The sequence below is a fragment of the Pogona vitticeps genome, chromosome 1 (genome assembly GCF_051106095.1).
Source record: "Pogona vitticeps strain Pit_001003342236 chromosome 1, PviZW2.1, whole genome shotgun sequence".
Taxonomy (NCBI): Eukaryota; Metazoa; Chordata; class Lepidosauria; order Squamata; family Agamidae; genus Pogona; species Pogona vitticeps.
The window spans coordinates 193,354,247-193,375,339 of NC_135783.1; the positions used below are offsets into that span (position 1 = coordinate 193,354,247).

At 45.0% G+C, this 21,093-nt stretch overlaps 1 protein-coding gene across 1 annotated transcript in view; it reads right to left on the reverse strand.

The window, feature by feature from the left end:
* Positions 1 to 11,014: 11,014 nt before the first annotated feature.
* ITGAV (integrin subunit alpha V) overlaps positions 11,015 to 21,093 on the reverse strand; it is an 82,701-nt gene continuing 72,622 nt past the window's right edge. Inside the window, exons 27-30 of the mRNA XM_072981262.2 lie at positions 19,034 to 19,147; positions 18,821 to 18,931; positions 16,076 to 16,198; positions 11,015 to 14,114 (exon numbers count right to left, since the gene is read on the reverse strand). Of these exons, the coding sequence (XP_072837363.2) occupies positions 14,019 to 14,114; positions 16,076 to 16,198; positions 18,821 to 18,931; positions 19,034 to 19,147 (444 nt within the window). The 3' untranslated portion in view covers positions 11,015 to 14,018. The remainder of the gene's footprint in view (positions 14,115 to 16,075; positions 16,199 to 18,820; positions 18,932 to 19,033; positions 19,148 to 21,093) is intronic.

Consider the following 21,093-nt stretch of genomic DNA (forward strand, 5'->3'; position numbering starts at 1 on the left):
GTAATGTGTAGGCTGCCTAATTAAACTGTAAATCTCCCGGAGAGTGCTTTAAGTGCTTTCCTTTGCTTAGTACTGTGAGATTGGTGAGGCTAAGACAGTGACTGCCACAAAAGAAGCCAGTGAGCTTTCATGGCTGAGTGGATTTTGAACCCAAGTCTCCCCAGACCTATCCTAGCACTTGAACCATTCTACCATATATGCCATGGACAGGCAACATGCGGGCCATAGAGTGCAACTCCCATCATCCCTAGAGCTTCTCTAATACAGAGAGCAACCATTTAGTAAAGTGCCATCTGTGACCATCCATCCACCCATTCCCGAACCCACCAACAGGTGAAGGAATGTGACTTCAGCACAAGGAATTCCGACCAGAGGTCGCTGCTTCCAAAAGGATCAGATCGGGATCGGGTGACTATCCCTCCTCCTGTTTCCTGCAACTCCACATCCCGACCTAAGGTTCTCCTTATAGGTGTTCTCCTGGGGATCTGGGGCAGAAGATGATGTTCAAACGGGTTTGCCATGTGAATTCAGCATGCATAAACTTGAAGGATGATTGTGTGGTGTATAATCTCTATGGTCCCCAGATGTTTAATATCCAATCCATGCTAAACTCATGTCATCACAAGTTAGATCTAGTGTCTTTCACACCTGACAGACCCCAAGGCCTTGTTATCTTGGGCAAACCCACTTGGTGATCCTCAGGGTCATATCCCGAGACTGTGCTTTGCAGCGGCCGGCTAGTAAGCAACTGCAAATTACAAAGAGTGTGAAAAGCATTTTATTCACATTTTTTTCAACATTAATTATCCTACTATTTACAATAAAATGATTGCTTAATTCCTTTCAAGGAACAGTTAAAAAGAGATATCAGATGTTCTTTTCCAAAATAATACGTTTTTAACATCAGTGGTTTATGGGATAAAGGAAAAATCAATTTAGAAAGATAAGGAGTAACGTGTCTCTATCTGCTGTAGTCTGCATTGACTACTGCCGGGAACTACAAGATAAGTTTACATTATTTGTTACCAACAGTTAAGACTCACACAGCTTTACATAAGGCTTACACTGTAAGTGCCGATTAATGTTGCTTATTGCTTCTCTTACATGATTTTTTTTAAAAAATCTTTGGAGCATAACCAGTATGACCCTGCTTTCCTTACAAGATTATATTCTCCAGCATGTCTGCTGTTTCAGTGTAATCTTTTGGAGGGAGAGATCAGTTCAGCTTCTACAAAATTCAACTGGTACAAAGTGCATTGAAGACATTGACCAAAAGGATCGAACTAAAACTATTTGGGGGTTAGATCTCCAACTTACCTTGAAATTGGTATAACAGCCATTCCTTTTTTTTAAGGAGTCCTGAAAACTGCAGTCTTCAGATAGAGGGGCTACAGATTTAAGATTGTTCTAAAAATGAACAAACAGCTCAACATTTCCCAGAGTTATTTGGGGGCACCCATGGTAGTTAACATGACATGCCTAATACACGGATTTCAATTGTAGGCATAGATCTCTCTTTTTGTTTCATACACAGAAGGGCTGTGGTAACTGCAGGGGATCAATTCCAAGCTGCCACACACACACACACCCATGGATACCGAAAAACGTGGAAGTATGGAACGCTATTTATTGCCTGATCTCTGGCCCCCTCTAGTGGCCAGTTCAGATGAATACACCCTGGAAATATGTATAAATACTGTACATATTTCTGAAGCATTCATTTAGTACAGTATTTTCACGCAGCCAATAAATGAATCAGCCCATACTGATTCTGCAGGTGAAAGGGGGTGTCCTACTGTATTGTACAATGTCACATATTCCATTAGGCTGGGAGACTTCTGAAATACTTGGTGACAAGCTTGAATGCTTGACTAAATAGATGAATGGCTTTTTTAGCATTATGTGATCATGAGACAAGACGACCCAGGATGTCAGAAAAAGAAAGGTTACTTACCTGTAACGATGGTTCTTCAAGTGGTCATTCTGTGAATTCACACAAAGGGTTAATACCAGCGCCAGCGTTGGGCCTCTCGGAACGTTTTCTAGCTGCAAGAGAAAAGTAACAATGTTTAGGACTACCCCTACTGCGCACGCCCAGCCTAACCGTCCCTCAGTTCCATTTGTCCGCCATAGGCCCTCGAGTCATAGAGATGCCAGTGACAGACAGACAGAGGGGAGGCCGGGCGGGATTGTGTGAATTCACAGAATGACCACTTGAAGAACCATCGTTACAGGTAAGTAACCTTTCTTTCTTCATCGTGGTCTTCTGTGAATGCACACAAAGGGTGATTAGCACGCTTACTAACCGGATGGTGGGCTGTCACTGAAGAGCCGATGCTAGCACTGCCCTTCCGAATCTGGTCTCCTCTTTTGCCCTCACGTCCAACCTGTAGTGGGTTATGAAGGTAGAGGCATTGGACCATGTAGCGGACCGGCAGATGTCGGGCAGGTCAACGCCGCGGAGTAAGGCAGTCGACGAGGCTACAGCCCGGGTAGAATGGGCTTTAAGTCCTTGTGGAGGATCTCTGTGGTTGAGCTCGTAGGCGAGGGCGATGGTCGATACGAGCCACCGAGAGAGCGTGGACGGCGAGGCCGGGCAGCCCTTCTTTGGGCCAAAGTAACAGAGAAAGAGTCTGTTGGCCAGGCGAAAGTCTTTGGTCCTGGACACATAGAAGGCTAAGGACCGTCGAACATCAAGCATGTGGAGCATGCGTTCAACGTCAGTAGTTGGGGACGGAAACAAAGTTGGCAGGATAAGCGGTTGATTGACGTGGAAGTCGGAGACCACCTTCGGAAGAAAGGAGACGTCCAGGTAAAGCATAACCTTGTCCTTAAAGAATTGGAGAAAGGGTTGGTCATGACGGAGAGCTGCCAGCTCGCTAGCTCGACGGGCAGAGGTAATAGCTACCAGGAATAGCGTTTTTAAAGAAAGCATCTTGACGTCACAGGTAGCCATGGGTTCAAATGGGGGTCTGGATAGGGCATGCAGAACCAAGTGTAGGGACCACTGAGGGAGTGGAGGACGAACGGGAGGTCGGAGGTTAGAAAGACCCCTCAAAAACATCCTGACAGTGGGGTGGGAGAAAAAACGGGAAGAGGGAGAAGCCCTGGGCTGGAAGAAGACAACCGCAGCCAGGTACACCTTGATAGTAGAGATAGACAGGTGGAAATCGAAGAGGTAACGGAGATACTGCAGAAGCGTAGACAGAGACACAGGGGAAGAGGTGAGATCCCTCTGCTGGGTAAATTTCAGAAAGCTTTTCCACTTGTAGGCATACAAGCGAGACGTGGAGGGCTTGATGGCGTTGGTCAAGACCTCCTGAATTTCTGGACGATCCTCCACGCCGTCAGATGGAGCGTGTCGAGGTCGGGGTGAAGGACTTCGCCTGCTTCCTGGGTCAGTAGGTCCGGCCACATCGGAAGGGTTACTGAGTCCACAGCCATGCTGACTAGAGTGGGGAACCACACTTGGCGAGGCCAAAAAGGTGCAATGAAAATGGCCGGAGTCATTGAACGCCGGAGTTTGATCAAGGATCTCTGTATCAACGGGATCGGTGGAAATATGTACAAGAGACCCTGGTTCCATGGAATCATGAATGCGTCGCCGAGCGAGTGGTGACCGAGACCTGCCCGGGACGCATACCGGGAGCATTTTGCGTTGTGAGGGGATGCGAACACGTCCAGCACTGGGGTCCCCCATTGGCGGCAAAGGTCCTGGAAGACCAGAGGGTTCAGCTCCCATTCGTGAGTCTGATAATGAAGCCTGCTCAGAGTGTCCGCAAGTGTGTTGTCCTCCGTGGCTACATGGATGGCAACTGGATAGATATGATGACGGTAACACCATTCCCAAAGGAGGATGGAGAGATACAGGAGTGAATGAGAGCGGGTTCCCCCCTGCTTGTTGACATAATGCATTGTGGTAGTGTTGTCCGTCACCAGCTGAACTCCGCGGCCGTGCAGGAGAGGAAGGAAGGACTTGAAAGCCTTGATAACCGCCAGCAGTTCCAGGTGATTGATGTGGAACATGGCTTCCTGTGGCGTCCAGAGGGAGTGAATGGTGCGACGCCCGCAGTGCGCCCCCCAGCCGGACGGACTGGCGTCCGTTGTAACTTGAACGGTGAGACGGAGTGGACGAAAGGGCCGGCCAACCGTGAGATGGGGTGTGTACATCCACCACTGGAGCTGCCTGGTGAGCTCCGGGGTGACACGAAGTCGTTTCCTTTGACTGTCCATCATGGGGTCGAAAAGGGTGAGAAACCAAGATTGGAGCGACCGGAGTTTGAGGCGAGCGTGCGCGAGCGCCGGCGTCGTAGAAGACATCAGGCCGAGGAGGTGTTGGGCGTGGTGGGCTGTCACCCGAGCACCGGGAAGAAATTTCCTGATGGCTCGTCGAATCTTGTGTATTCTTTCTGGGGGAAGAAAGACTCGACCCTTCACAGCGTCCAAACAGACCCCTATGTATTGAACTGTTTTGGAGGGAATGAGCTGAGACTTCTGTTTGTTGACAGTGAGACCGAGATTGGAGAGAAGATACAGGATGAATTTTGTGTCTTTCAGGGATTGCCTTCGCGAGGTGGAGACTACGAGCCAATCGTCCAGGTAAGGGTAGACGTGAATGCCCCTGAGACGAAGGTAAGCTGCCACCGGAGCCATGACCTTGGTGAAGGTCCGGGGAGCTGTGGACAGACCGAATGGTAGGGCCTGGAATTCGTAGACCGTGTCCTGAAAGATGAACCGAAGGAACTTGCGGTGGTCGGGGTGGATAGTGACGTGAAAGTATGCGTCCTTTAGATCTATAAGGACGAACCAGTTGTTCTTTTTCAGCAAGTGCATGATGGACTCTAAAGTGAGCATCCGAAACCGCCTGGGTCGCAGGTAAGTGTTTAGGAGTCTGAGATCGAGGATGGGCCTTATGCCTCCTCCGCTTTTTGAGACAGCGAAGTAGCGGGAGTAAAACCCGCATTGTATGTCGCGAGGTGGTACTGTAGAAATGGCATCTTTTTCCAAGAGAGATGATATTTCTTCCTCTAGTGAGGAGTCGAAGGGAGAATGAGTTATGAGACCTAGCGGAGGAGATCTTATAAACTCCAGCTGGTAACCGTGCTGAATAATTTGTAGAGCCCAAGTGTCGTTTGTGATGACAGACCAGTTGTGAAGAAACGGTTGAAGACGGGTGGTAGGTGGTGAATGGGTGAAAACGGGGGGCCGAAAGTCAAAGATACTGTTTTTGTTTCCTGCCAGGTGGCTTGAAGGGTTGGCGGCGATGGGGAGGACGAGGGCGGTATCCCTGATAACCCTGGACAGAAGAAGAGGACTGGCCAGAGCGCTGCTGAGGTAGGTGCTTGTAAGGACGGTATTGCTGGGAAGATTGATACTGTCCATAAGATTTACGCCATTGAGGGCGTCGCTGTCTAGATTGAGTCTGAACAGAATAGGACTTAGCAGTTCTCTTAGCCTTGTGAAGGTCTTCCAAATGGGAGTCGGTCTTTTCGTTGAACAGCCCGGTAGCGTCAAAGGCGAGGCTCTCAACCTTTGACTTGACGTCCTCCATTATGTCAGCAGAACGGAGCCAAGCATGGCGCCGGATAGAGATGGCCGACATGAGGACTCTGGCAGAGATTTCTGCTGCATGTCTGATGGAAAGACGTTCATACTTGGATACCGTCTGAGCTTCCTCATAGGAGTTAAGAAAAGCTTGCCGGGTGTCTTCAGGTATCATTTTCAACCCCGGTAACAGCTTGAGCCACAACTGTTTGTGATAAGCTCCCAACACAGTTTGATAATTTATGACTCGAAGTAGCAGGGTGACAAGGGAGTAGATTTTCCTGCCGATGAGTTCCAGCTTTTTACCCTCTTTGTCAACTGGGGTAACATGGGCTTTGGCCGAAGGCCTTGAACAGCTTGTCTCAACGATGAGTGAGTTTGGAATGGGATGCTTGAGCAGAAAATGAGTGTCAGCCCCATGAATCTTGTAGAAGTGCTCTGTGCGACGAGGGACATTAGGTGTAGTCGCAGGCTGAGCCCAGAATTCCTTGATGGCCTCCATAACCACAGGCACAAAGGCTATACTGGGGGGAGCGGTACTGTCCCTCTTGATGTCCCCAAAGAACAAGTCCTCTCCCGGAGGGGAAGGGAGATTCAAGTCCAATTTGAGCGTCTTGGCAAGCCTGGACATCATCTGAGAATAAGAAGAAAAATCCTCAGATGGAGAAGGAGCGTGAGTATCGCCGGTATCGGAAAGCACCAGATCACCAGGAGGTAAATCATGCGGTGGCAAGGGTGGGGGTTGCTCCTGATCGGAGTCAGAAGACCGCTCCGTGGACACCTCATCTGGATCAGAGGAGAAGACATCCCTCTTCTTCTTTGGAGGGGGCTTCTCGATGCCGACCTGCGTTGTCGGGGGTCGAACTGGGACCACGGATGGCGCCGAGGTGGAAGGGGCCGGTTGCGGTGGAGGGGCAACCGGTACCGTAGGAGGGTGGTCTTTGGCTCGAATAGCCCGGCGTCGGCGTCGAGGGCGGGTCGACTCCGAAGAAGAAGACACATATATGTACCGGATCTTTTTGCGGTACCGGTCTCGGGATGCGGATGTCGACGACGAAGAAGGAGACCGCGAACGGTCGCGCCGACGTCGATGGTGTTTACGACGCTTAGGGCGGTCGGAATCCGCTGAACGGGAAGAAGAGGACCGACGTCGATGCTTGCTACGACGTCGATGAGAACGGTGCTTCTTCTTAGAGCGTTTACGCTTAGAGGATTTCGAGTCCGAGCGATCGCCAGAGTCGGACTGAGTGGAAACTCGATGCCTCTTCTTCGATCGTTTCCGTCGAGGAGACTTCGACCTCGAGCGGCCGGAGGAAGGGGACCGACTCGGGGAGCCATGGTTCTCCGTGCGAGAACGTTTGCCTCGAGGAGATTTCGACCTCGAACGCACAGGTGATCGAGGTATCTTCTCTCGAGGGGATCTCGAGTCCGAGTGTACGGACGAGATCGACACGGGAGGCGACCCCTGGCCCGCAGGAAAAGGGCTATGTGGGGCAGAAGCGAGGCCAGTAGTGACAGCGACTAACTGGCTCGGTGTCGGGGAAGACCTTCCCGAAGGCGGTAACACTTCAGTACGTCGAGCAGGAGGAGGCGCGGGTGCCTCGGACGAGGCCCCGAAGCGCCTCGACAACTCCTCAAGAATCGGCGATGGGATGGAACCCGAGCTCGGAGAAAGTGGAATGGATGTCATCTTAAGCTGGGCGGCCGCCTTAGCTTTGGACGATTTCGACGGCTTAGCTTTCGGAGCCGGAGGCTCGGGGTTCGGAGCAGGAGCGGCCGATTTCGACGACGCGGATTTCTTCGACATTTTGGAAACTTTAGAGATGACTGACTGAACAGGAGCTGCTCGAGAAGTGGAAGCCATTTCCCCCTCCGAGGGCGCCGTGGAAGACAACGTTGACTCCCACAGATGAAGTTTAAGGCGCTGTTGGCGAGCCTTGAGAGCGGCCTTAGTGAAGGCTTTGCAGTGTGGGCAAGCTTTAGGATTGTGCGACTCTCCCAGACAATACAGGCAAGTATCGTGGCCGTCCTGATGGGGAATTTTGCGGTCGCACACCACACACCTGCTGAACGGCCCGGAAGGGGACATAGGGCAGTAAGGAAACCGAAACGACAAGTCCAAGGATAAGGCAGAGCAGTCCGAAAACAGTCCGAGTAAAGCCAGAAAAATACACTGGGTCGTCAAATTGAAGGGAAAAAGCGCTAGGGTAGTCCGTGAGCGAAGCTGAGGTCAAAAGCCAAAATCAGATAGATAGATCGCAATAAACGCAGCTAAGACGAGAGGCTCCAAACCGCTAGGCGGAAAAATGGAACTGAGGGACGGTTAGGCTGGGCGTGCGCAGTAGGGGTAGTCCTAAACATTGTTACTTTTCTCTTGCAGCTAGAAAACGTTCCGAGAGGCCCAACGCTGGCGCTGGTATTAACCCTTTGTGTGCATTCACAGAAGACCACGATGAAGAATTCACATTATCAAAATGTATTTGTGATATGGATGGTGGGCAGTTCAACCAAGACAGATGTGTGGCAGTTATTTTGTCAGTTACCTGTAAGCATAAATGATGTGTCGTAAGAGTTTTAACAAGTAGTGCCTATATGGAAAAATAAAAACATCCTGGGAAATGGTATAGTCAGCATGGGGAAGGGCTGGCTGAGCAGTTCTGGGCACTGCAGTACAAAAAATAATAAGAAAACAATATAAAACAGAGCTTTGTACACAGGAAGTTTCTGGATTTAAAAACAAACAAACCCTGTAGACAAAAATGTTTCATTGAGTCAATTCATACCTTCAGAGTTCACAAGTGTACTCAAGACTTGAGTGTGTGTTCATATACGGATTATTTCATGGAAAATTCACACATACATGACATTAACATTAAACTGTGGCTACATATTGCATTTGAAATTGCCATTGAGGGCAAAGGTTCATGGATCATTTCAAAAACAATGCCTTTTTAATGAACGCTCTGTGACACTGAGCAATGAATCAGCTTGAAGCGACTGGAGGTTACGCATAACAGCTGCCCCCCCCCAAGGGAGAGTCCCCCTCCCCAGGAGAATTACAGGCTACAGCTTTTTGGCAGCGATGCCTGAGAATATGGATGATAATGTGGGAAGTAAATTAATTGAAACTGGTTTTAAAAGATGCTTTGTGCATGTGATTTGCATGTATGTGTTGTTGTTTTTTTAAAAAAACACAACAATGAAACAGAGAAAGCATTCCTGTGGCCCATCCACTGACTGAGTTCCAATAACATTAGATATTCTGATGAAGTCAGAGGGAATTGAATTATAGGAGTACTTCTCAAATTATGGTATGAAAATGAAGCCGTAGGGTGCCGGTATTAAAGTATAAACACATTATCAATGGATAAATAACACCCTTATCTAAAATATGATGAGAGTCTTAGGGAGATGTCTTAAAGGATTATTGAAGGGGATTTTTTATGAAGACATTGCATCTTTATTTGTCCTGGGGCACTTTAGCTCGCTGTGTAAAGCATCTGAGAAATGCGAAGGGGCTATCACAGAGTTACAGATTCACCAAGAAAACATTTCACCACCATTCTGCGGTCTCGCTAAAGAGATTTTGCAGGGTTTTTATAGCGGTTCCAAATTGGTTAAACCAGAGATGACAGCATGACCAAAAATAAATAAATAATAGTATTTAATGCAAAGACTTTCATTATTATCTTTTAGATAGCTGGTAGAAACTATATTGTTCTGCTAAGCTTTTACTGACGAAAGCTGCCCTTCGATTTTAGAAGGCTCCTTATTTCACTGCTACAATTAAGTTTGATTTAATTTTTGTGCACAGCTGTCTTTTAGTGAATCTGTAACTTTACTATCAATTGTCTTGAGCACTGGAGGGAGAATTGAGAAATCCGCCCTTTAAATAAGCATACTACAGCATATTCGGCTCTCTCATACGGTTTGGCCTCTGCCATCAGCATATTGTCAACTAGATCACAAGGGAGTCCCATATTAACAAACACCTATCCTTTGGCGCAGAGCACTTTTTAAAAACAACATAATGGCTGAAATCCTGTTGTTTATTAAGTTTCACTAAAGTAGGCCCACTGAATTGGAGGATTTGATAAGCCAACTCCAAAAATATGTTCTATTGATTTAAAAAAATATTCAAGTCACAACTACAGTGAGCCCTTTAGAGTCAACTGAACATATGGAGGCATTGATTCATCAAATCCCCACTGATTCAACAGACCTATTCTAGTGTGACTTACTACATTAAGCAACAGGATTTCAACCAATACCTCTCCAATTTCACAGTGTCACTCACATACTATATCGATGCCCACAATGGAAAACCTAGTGCCACAGTATCCACTTCTCCCCCGCCCCCTTAACATATGCTGGATGATTTCCTAAATCTTGCTGGGATACATATTAAGAGTGCACAATTCAAAACTCCAATCCCTATTTGATTATAGTTGCTAGCTACTAGTGGCACAGGTAACAGTTTGCATCTGTGGTGCATCTGTGTCTCTACACGCACACCCTCCTTCCTACATAGGAAGCATACCACTTTAACATGCCGTGGTCAGTTCTGAATTGAAGGCACTCCTTATGACAATCTCCACAGCCACACTCTGGAATCTAGACAGGCAAGCACCTATGCTGACTGACATCACTAAACTAGTTCTAAGACGTTCCAGCTCTTCGCAGGTTATAGACCTGGTGACACAGTGGGCTCACGTGCAGGTCTGTGAGTACATTACAGTGGTGCCTCGCTTAGCGATCACTCCGTTGAGCGACAAAATTGCTTAGCAATGCTGTTTTTGCGATCGCAAAAGCAATCACTTTACGATGTTTCCTATGGGGAAAATTCACTTTGCGATGATCGCGGGGAAGTGATCATCGCAAAGCCCCCATTTTCGGCCAGCTGATTGGCGGTTCCAAAATGGCCACCGGGAAAAAAATGGCCGCCCACTATTTTGCCTCGCTTTAGAGGCACCGAAAATGGCCGCCCCTATGGAGGATCTTTGCATAAGGTTAGTTTTTAAGCCCATAGGAACACATTAAACGCGTTGTAATGCATTTCTATGGGCTTTTAAAAATCGCTTAGCGATGTTATCGCTTAGCAGCGATTTTTGCTGCACAGATTAACATCACTAAGTGAGGCACCACTGTATATGTTTGTTTATTTTAGATCTGCCATTTCTCCCAAAGACTGGCACTTTAGGGGGCGAGCAATATTAAACAGAACAAGTATCATTAAAAACATAAAACACTCCAACATAAAGGTGCAACCTTGGCGGTAGGAAGCAGCATGTATGGATCAAAATGGCACTTACTTCAGAATGGACTTGCATGGGGCTGTAAAAAGGTAACTTTATTGACACCTCTATGTTTTGATGGGTGTGCATTATGTGCTGTCAAGTCCATCCCAATGCAGGTCTTCATCTTTTCCTGCTACCTCATTTCTTCCTAATCTTACTGTCTCGTTTTGACATTTTGGTTTGTGTTTTTTTTTTTGTTTTTGTTATTTACACTGATTGCTTGGGTATGGACCAATAACACTAGGAAGAAAAAAAAGAGTTTTTATGGGGACCCTGTTCTTTGCTCCTTCTGCTGGATTCTGTATACAATATATATTATGGGGAGGGAAGGAATGTTAAGTATAAAAAATCTACCTTTCGTTTCATCAACTCAGTAATTTTTCCTTTAAAAATATTTATATCCCGTATAATTCATCTGAATGCCCCAGGGGACCTCTAAGAAGGAAGACAGCTATATAAACTAGACTATTATTTACACAGAAGTTACAGTATCACTGATCTACCTGGAAGAATACAAGAAGAGAGTGGCCTACCAAAGATACCTTAAGAATCTTGGAATGGGAAACTATAGCGCATACTGAGGGGTTTTTTGAGTTGAACTTTCTGGCTAGAGCACAAGCTTCTTCTTCAGCCTAGTGCTGATAATTATTTATCAAACATACAGAAGCAACTGGTTGGCATTATTGCCTCAATTTCCGCTGGTGACCAAGGCAGCATACATCTGATTGCACAAAAAGAGCTTTCAAATCTCTTAACATCTTTTCCTACTCTCCGTACCAGCCAGACTTTCAGCAGCTAGTCATCAAGGCCTCAATACATTTGTTAGTCCCAACAAGAACACACCTTATTGAATCACTGGGGTTTTGGTAAATCAATGATTCCAATCTAGTTGGGACTGACATCTGAATTTAGGCCTCAAGTCTACAGTACCAACGGCAAGGTATCAAGGTACAGTATGTACTGTCCATGTGTATGAACTAGACCCAGGATAACATTCAAACACATTCGCTTTATATTTCCCTCACACGTGTAATACAAAAGATTATTTGGAAACAATTTCTAGTATGGAACCATGCAACTCTCATAAACAGACTTGCTTGTAAATTTTGGCAGCTCATCTGTCTGGCACACGTGTGCTTTAACCATTCCCATCCACTGTGGTTTTAGCCGTGTGCAGAAAGCAAACCCTTAAATCTCCCCAGTAAAGAGCCATATTGGATGACAAGACAAATGGCCTAAGATCAAGACGTCAAATGGCACTTTATGATTGCTTTCCTGAGTTTGGCCCTGATGGTCTCTCCCTCTTGCTGCTCTCCTTTCCATAAAACCTCTTCAGGGGAGTTCTTTGACTTTCTGGTCTACTCTCTCTAATGAGATTTAGGCCCAGATAAAATCTTGGCAACAGTATTGGAAGACTTAAGGCTTGGCTCCACATCATCTGAAAAAAAAATCCTGGCCAGAATTCCTCTTCACTGTAATGGTTACACAAAGGAGTCTTCTTCACCAGGGGCAGTCACACAAACTGCATTCCTGCATGTTTCCTGCAAAATATTGAGAAAGTCCTTGTCTGCCCTTACTCCATTATTTTCAGCTCCTGCCCAGAAAACCTAGGGATTCTGCATGGTTTTACATTCTGATGACCTTTGTCAAAACCTGAGAAATCTCCTAATATAGGAAAATCATGGAATGGAAACAGGACGCAGTTGCAAAGTCCAGGAGAGGCAATGGCATCGTATTCTGTTTTCATGAGGCCAAAACCTAGACTTTGAGTAAAACGAAACATCTCCTTTCTCTTCCCTTAGATATACAGCCTGGAATTGTAATACTGATGTGTACACCTGTGAATGTAAAATCTCTGGCACCTGGAGCAATTTCCTTTTCCTTAGCAATCCTGACCCAAGAATTCTGGGAGTTGTAGTTGAAAAGCCTCATGGAACAGTAGTTAAACTGTGGTCATGACTTGGGGTTCAACCCCGAAGGAGTTGGCTCAAGGTTGACTCAGCCTTCTATTCTTCTGAGGTCAGTAAAATGAGTACCCAGCTCACGTTGGGGGTTGGGGAAAATATGTAGCCTACAAAATTAACTTGCAAAGCGCCCAGAGAGTGCTTGAAGCGCTATGGGGCGGTAAATAAGCAGCATGCTTTGCTTTGCGCTTTGAAAAATAAACATCTTCAGAACTTACCCATGTGCTAGTTTAGAATGGGGCTGGACTGGACTTTGGACTTCAACTCCCAGAAAACCTAGATGTTACAGCTAACAGTTAGAGACATTGCGAATTGTAATCCAGTAACATGTGGGATCTAACATTGGAGATTACAAACTCTACTCCCCTTTTGTCTTCTGGCTTTGCTAGGAAGAGTGGCATTCTGTTTGAAAGCCATGCTTAAACTGTGCAAAGGAAGGATAGGAAAATTACCTAATTGGCATAAATTATTCTGAATGTCTAATTGGGTTTACTTGCAAAACCTTTGACTCTTCCAAAGTGCAGAAACGTTACCAGCAAATGATGCCACACAGAATGGTAAACGGCTGTCCAGAAAAAGGATAGTTGATTTCTTGTTAAAAAAAAGAAAACACTGGAAAGCAAAGGGCGTCTCCAACATGACTCAGTAAAACAGACAGCTCTTGCTTAAATGGATCCCACACGACACAGAAAGGATAGTTCTCTTCCAGAATGGGCTCATTGGTCAAGAGACAGCTGAAGGAGATCTGTATCGAACTTGCTGTATCTTTTGCAGTCAGATATTTCTGGTCCAAACAGTCCCCCCGCATCCTTATTTCCAAGAACGAACAAATACCTCGGGAAAATCCATCTGAAAGGTCCAACTGCCAACTCTTTCGTTACTTCCCATGTCGTCCATAAAACAGAGGTGATTCCTGGAGGTGCACCAACTTGGTCTGTAGTTCAATTTGTACCGATTCATAAACATTCAAAAAAAAAAAAGACCTTTACTTTCTGGAGCTGGATAAGCAAAGTCATGGCCCTAAAGTATTCTCATCAGTGCACACGGTATTAGTGACGCAGGTGAACGTGATTAATAGAATGGAAGCTAAAATATATTGCTTTCATTTTGCAGGTTGCTTCAGAGTATTGTCAATGCCTCTGAAATGCAGTTCCAGATCTCCAGAAGATGACCATTCTAAACCTTCCTGGATGCAAGACAGTCGAAACACTGCTTAAGCTTCCGATGTCCCTTCTCCATTTTCATGTGGTTGCAGCTGTTCCCTTTCTTGCTCTTCCTGCGGTGGTCGCACGCGTTTGAAGAAACCCACCTGCATGGCAGAAGAGACAGGGGGGGAAAATTACAGTATCCACTGGGAAGAAACAACACCTTCAAAAAATAAAAACTGTCTTCAATACAGAGCTTCGAAAAGTTCCTTTTTGGGGAACTCAGAAACCCCCCAGTCAGCAAGGCCATGCTAGTAGCTGCAGGATTCTGGCAGGGCCTAGTTAAAAAAAATATGAATCTTCAAATCTCTGTTTGCTAGGAGCTTACTAAGACACTGACTGATGAATGAGATGTTCAGATGGTTAGGGTATTATCACAACTTATAGAAAAACGTGACCTTCAGTGTCAAGATGGTTGGGTCAATGTTGCGTCAATACCTTCAAGCACATATCCAAACACCTGTGCATTTCTAGGTCATGATAATAACCTACTTGTTCAGAACAGTAACATAATACAGAAAGAGGAAGAGAAGGAAAGAAGATGTAAACATGTATATGTTTGTATTACACATACCTATCTGTATATAATATACATGTAATACCTACCTACCTTGGCCGGAATCTTACTGGTTATTTGTGCCAGCATAAACACAAAGGCATAAATCACAGTGGTGACTTGTCATTCATTAACAAATCACTGGTTGCATTCCTTGTCCCCTACCAGTGGTGCTACTTAGACTTAGACACACACACCATTGTCATTAGGCAGGAAGATTCACACAAGCAGTCTCTAAATGGACCTTACAGATCTTGCTCTGCTCTCTGCCAAAGTCCTTCCCAGGTACAGCACACAGAGCTGCCCACAGGCCTTGGAGCCGCAATGGAGTGTAACACGTCAGAACACAACCACCTTGGAAATGTTAGCACAAAAAGTTTTGTTTTTTTTTAAATTTTCATTCTGTGAGGTTTTCCAGAAAAACAGCCTATAAAAACTTTAAACAGCTTTTTTTTTTTTTTTTTTTAGAAAACTAAAACCAGTTCCCACCAGGACTGGACAGCTTTTAATGTCTAAGATCCATTTCCCTGGATACACAACGGGTCATATTTGTGTCCCCCGCCCCAACACACACACAGAGCCGTTGGGCCACTTCCTGTCCTGCCTTCAGAAAAAGGGAGTGGAGCTTTTGTTTCCATGGCTCTTGCTTTGCTAAAATTAAGGTCTTGGGGGGGGCATCTCTTGTTTTAACGGAGAATCAGGCATGATGTCTTCTTTTAGAAGAGAATTATGCCCTCTGGACTGCCTTGAGATGCAGTTTCTCCTGTTTTGTTTTGTTTTGTTTTGTTTTTGCAGGTTCCCTGCAATAAGCGGCACAGAGTTTGACAAAGTTCACTCCTAAACTAGGCGTGCACTCGAGATTGCAACATTCAAACCTTCTATTCTAAAGTCAACCCAGAAAAAGTACAGTGGTGCCTCGCATAACGAGTGCACCATAGAACGACGATCCACACAACGGGGCCATTCTAGTGATCGCAAATGCGATCGCACACCGATGGCCCCTATGGCTCAAAATCGCAGAGCGAAGGTCGGTAAGCGATTCGCTTACCGACCTTCGCTTTGCAACCCGCCGATCAGCTGTTCGGCGGCTTCAAAATGGCTGCCGTAAGCCCCAAAATGGCTGCGCGCAGCGTTTTCGCACCCTCGTTAAGCGAGGGGAGGGCGCGAAAACGGCTGCCAGCCATCGGAGAAACATCGCTGTACGGTGAGTAAAGCTGCTATTGGAACGCATTAAACTAAGTTTAATGTGTTCCAATGGCTTTTTTTGATCCGTACAGCGATGTTTTCACACAGCGAGGGTTAATCCGGAACAGATTAACCTCGCTGTGCGAGGCACCACTGTACTTGTTGGAGACAGGCATCTCCCCGACAGGCTTGATGAGTTGTGGCAGACCCATCTCCCATTACAACTGCTTGCTCTCTCCAAAATAAGAGTTGCAGCAGAATGAGCATTATTTCATATTTTGTTAGTACGGCGATTAAAGAAAACGAACCACGTTCTCCACTTACCTTATGCATTATAAAGACAAGAACGCCCAAAAGTAATAAACCAGCCAAGACGGCTAGTACGATTACCCAGACTTGCACCGTCATGGGCGCTGGCTGAATGCCCCACAAGATATTGGTTGTAACCTAAAGGGATTTAATAAGAACAACATGTTTTATAGGATGAACGAAATCAATGGCATGTTTTGGGAACACATCAGAATCCAATGAAAGATTGGTGGGATTACCTGAAACAAAGAGTGACCAGAATCCTACCGGTGTTCGCATAACGTTTGTTGCAGCAAATTGATGAGGTGCCTGGGCATGTCACATTCGCATGCCTGATCACGCACCCAACTGAGCACTTCGCTGATGAGCTGCAGCAAGTTGTGCAAACTTTAGCAAACACGGCTCAGAATCTGGCCCCTGTGTAACAAACGGGGGATTTCCTGGTTGCACGTATGCAATGATCCAGGAAAAGATGGGCACTGTCTAAGAATTCATTCCTCTGAGAATCATGCAAAACAAACAAGCAAGCAAGCAAGCAAGCAAGCAAGCAAGCAAAGAAACAGCGGAAGCTTTTAATCTTGGGTGGGGAACTTTATCGGTCTCAGTAACAGGGTTGTACCACAGGACCGATGTCAATGGCTATGTCCCACCCCTAAAGTTCTGCCCCTTTCATGATGTCATCAGATCCTCCTTCTTTGTTAAGATATGCTTTACGGTCTATGGAGGATGCCTACTGAAATCTCATAAATCAGGGTTACTCATCATGATTCCCAGGGTCTGCGCGGAAGTTTCCAAAGCTCCTAACAGAGCAACGTGCTGCTGCCCATTAACAGCAACATCGGAATTATGCACCTATCTAAAGGACAGAGTAAAAATTGGACAAAATAAGAAGTTGGGCACAATTGTCATTGTATAACTCATATATATTTCCAACCTGTCCCAAAGGTTTTGCCAGTTGGGTACTATATAAGGACATTGAAAAAAGAAAAAAGAAAAAGAGGTTCTGAAAATGCAATGAACATTCCATATTCCAGATATTACATATACTGTATACTGGATACCCCATATACATGCTATATTCATAAACTGTAAAAGATCAGAAGCAATCAAAGTAGAGAACTTAATGAGCAAAAAAGGCAGGAGAAATAGTAGAATTCAAATAGCTCTCTATGTAGAAACAGGACCTAACAATAGGATCCAGTTTTTATTTAGGAAGGAATGAGCTTTGATCCATGATACAGGTTTTATCGGGTTCGGGATAATCAGTAGTTTGATAGGCGCCTGATGTGATGCAATCTATGCTTGTTTTCTCAGAAGCAAACTCTACTTTGTTCAATATCATACACTCTGAATAATACTGCAGTGTTTATTTACACAACACAGTCCTAAGTAAGATGGAAGGATGCTGTCTCACTAGAGGACAGAACATTATAATGGTCAGTCCGCCATTTCCTCAGGATTCATTAAGATGAATTCGGAACACGGCGTCAATGTTCGTCATCGTACAGTGACTTTTGTCTCTTGCAAACGGTTCTGTGAAAGCTAAAAGAGGACCGAGGGGGGAAATGATAGCACTTTAAAAATACTTGAAAGATAGTTGTACAGATTATGTTCTCACTCATAATAATGGCCTCAAGGTACAGGAAGCCAGATTCAGGTTAAATAACCAGGGAAAACTTAACTGTTAGAGCAGTACAACAATGGAACCGATGACCTCAGGAGGTGGTGAGTGCTCCAATGCTGGAGGCATTCAAGAAAAAGTTAAGATAATCACCTGGCAGGTCTGCTTTGATGGTATTCCTCCACCGAGCAGGGGGTTGGACTTGATGGCCTTCTAGGCCACTCCCAGCTCCATGATTCTATGACTCTAACCCTGGCATACCATATCAGATAGACCTCCTGCCCTTGCCAGCTTGGATCCTGCGTTTGCTCCTGCCACCAAGAGCAGCCCTGAGCAGATTACTGGCTGTGGGACACCTTCTGCTGATGAAAGCAGCGGGTGAGAGGCAATCCTTAGGGTTCCTCTTCCCCCTCCAGTCCCTTTGCTACTTCCCAAAATTTGCTTCCCAAGAGCTGAGAGATGCTCTGAAACTCTGGTTGGAGTGGGATGCAGGTAGGAGGGAAATCCTCCCCTTCTACAGCAGAAATATCCTCTGCTTACCTGGAAGGCTTTCAGTCGGCCATTTGCATAAGGCTATTTCATGGTTCAAGCCATTTGCATGGCCGAGGGCCAACCCGACACCCCCTCCAGGAACCATGATTTCTGTTCCCTCATACTGTCTTTGATGGAACTACAATGGCGGACTAATATGTCTGCCACTCCAAAGGTGGGAGCATATACCTGCGAGTGAGCTTCCCTGAGTGTAATCATACCGTCTTCTGAGTAAACATGCAGAGAGGATCAGGCTGTATATGATTTTAGACCACACTTGCTTGGCTACAGAAAAGCATTTGTGTACTACAGCATCACCGTTCTGTGTTGTCGCACTGGTTCTTTTGAAGCAACTGTATTCAGTGTGGTGCAGCAGTCTGAAGACCTTGTCTAAAGCATGGAATTGAAGACCAGAATTTAATTAAAAGCTTAAGCAGCGTGCAATCAAATTGAATAAACCCGACAAGCAACAATTTAATACTGCTTGGTAGAAACACTGGGAGCCGATCAGAGATGTGTTTCGTTTTGATGATTCTCTTTTCAGCTTAAATCTGCAGCTCAATTACTCTGCTCTGGGCCAAACTAATTTTGAATATTAAACAGCTTACTATTGTAGAATTCTGGACGTCTTCCGGAAAGGTCAGGTTCTTGTAAGGGAATTCGATGACACTGAAAGAAGCGGACGACTTGAGAGAATAGGAATGGTTCTGATTTTCTTTCTGTGATGGGAATAAGAATTTTAAAAAAAGAGAAAGAAATGTCAAAACAGAACAGATACAATTCAGGAGGCAAGACACCGCAAACGATGAGAAGTCACTCACATTCATGAAGGTCTGAGTCCAAAGGCGTGATTTTAAATAGAGAATTGCAGTCTTCCCCCTCTCCAGGCGGCCAACTTGGCAGAATATCTTTAAGCACTCTGCAGTTCCACAACCCTAAGATTAAAGGGGGAGGGCGGGAAATAAATTAGAGATAAAAAGTTGAGTACTTATTCCCCTTATCTTTTGACCCAACTGGTAACATGACCCACACTGATGTTATTTCTGGATCTTTTCCTCAGGTCCGTGATGCTACTCTAGTTCCCCATTTAAGCCAGTCTGGCTGTGAGTTTAATAAGTGAAACATGACCAACAAACAAATATTGGTTGTCCCCACATTAAATGGCACTGGTTGTATTCATGGCTGAAGTGTGACTTAAACCAGTGAGGTTCCTGGCTCACAGCTCACTCTTACGATATGCCTAAGCCCCTTGTTTAGTCACAACTGCTAGAATGATACTACAACAAAATAAATCTATATTACATGTGGTTTTTGTTGGCCTGAACCCAACTGGCTGTCCCAGCTAGAAAGAATCCCCTTAAGTCAATGGGGTTTACAATCCAAGCTGCTGTTCTTAATTTTTGTATGTGTATCTGTAAAGGTGCGTCGAATCATTTTTAGGGGGTCAAAATAAGATAATGTTTTGTGGCATGTTGCTGGTGTTCCTGTTGCCATACCACATTTCCACACAGGTGCCGCAAATACTGAATTGGAATTTTAATGACTTGTGTGGAAAGCCCCAGTCATACCAAATATTGAGGTTGGGGTTATTGAGTGAAATGTGAATTAAAAGTAGGTGTTGAAGTTTGGGACTGATGGAAGAGGCTAGAAAAGCATAGGAAAAGGTGTCTAAACCATTTTTAGGCATTACATTTCTCTAGCTGCACAACAGTTACCTAATCTGTCAGCATGGTATTTATTAAAACAATGAGAAACAAAAATCAAATAATTTTCCCATTTTGGGACAAGCAAATAGATGCAGCTAAGACATGGGACTGGGTTTGTGCCCTTGCTTTGTTTCACTATAATTGCATTTTTTTGTTTCTTTTACATCTGTTTTAGTAACACTTTTATCTAACGTTTTAATGTTTATTTAATTCTTTTAAAATATTTGAGTAAGTTACTGTTTTCAGCTTTTTATTGCCTTTTTAAATGATGCATGCCAATTTGGGTCCTTTTTTAAGGAGAAAAGTGAAATAAATATTTTTAATAAATAATAATTGGTTGAAGAACAGACTTTCAGAGCCGTTCTCTGACCTCAAGAAGGCATAGATAGGCCTGATCCCCACTTCACCTTTTTTAGGTCTTATCCACAGGAGACGTCCACTTTAACAAATGTGTGCTCGCTCCAAGTGGAATGGAATGTAGAGAGAGGGAGAAATTTGCACCATTTTTGTTTGTTTCACCTAGTTTGCATTGTCCTCAATGAAACATGGAACCAACACAATCTGCTATTAGAAATTCATACATTTCCAGGCTATTTGTGGGAAGGTGATGTAATTTGACGAGACATCTATATTTTGAAAGTACGTGAAGAAAACCACAGGTTGTTCTAAAAGCTACATAAGCACACTTGTAAGCATGAGTATAAAAATGTATACATAAGAGAATGGCACACAAAAGTGCATACACATTTTTGCACTGTATAAAAAGCTTATGTGGAAGTGAGATGGAAAGAGGTTGGCAGTAGAGAAATAAGAAACTCATCAAAGCCAAGTTTGACAGTCACCCACGTCTAGTGGAAAAAGTGGAGAAAAGCAGCTTAAATCATGTTTCTGAAGTATTTCAGCTTAGGACAGAACTGTTTGGATAAGTGGCACAGTAAATTTAGAAAGCACACTGGGTTACCCATGTTCCGCTCTCAGTTAAAAGCCAGCTAGGATATTAATATCCAAGATATGCCTGGAGCGATCAAGCAGAATAGAGAAAGGGAAAGAAATCAAGGTGTATCTTTCCTGTGCCTGCCCTTTCATGGCACCGGCAACACTAAAGCCCCTTTCTGAACCCAGGCGGCATCACCCTCGAAAGGAGAGAGAAAGCCCAAAACAAAGATAAGGTGTTG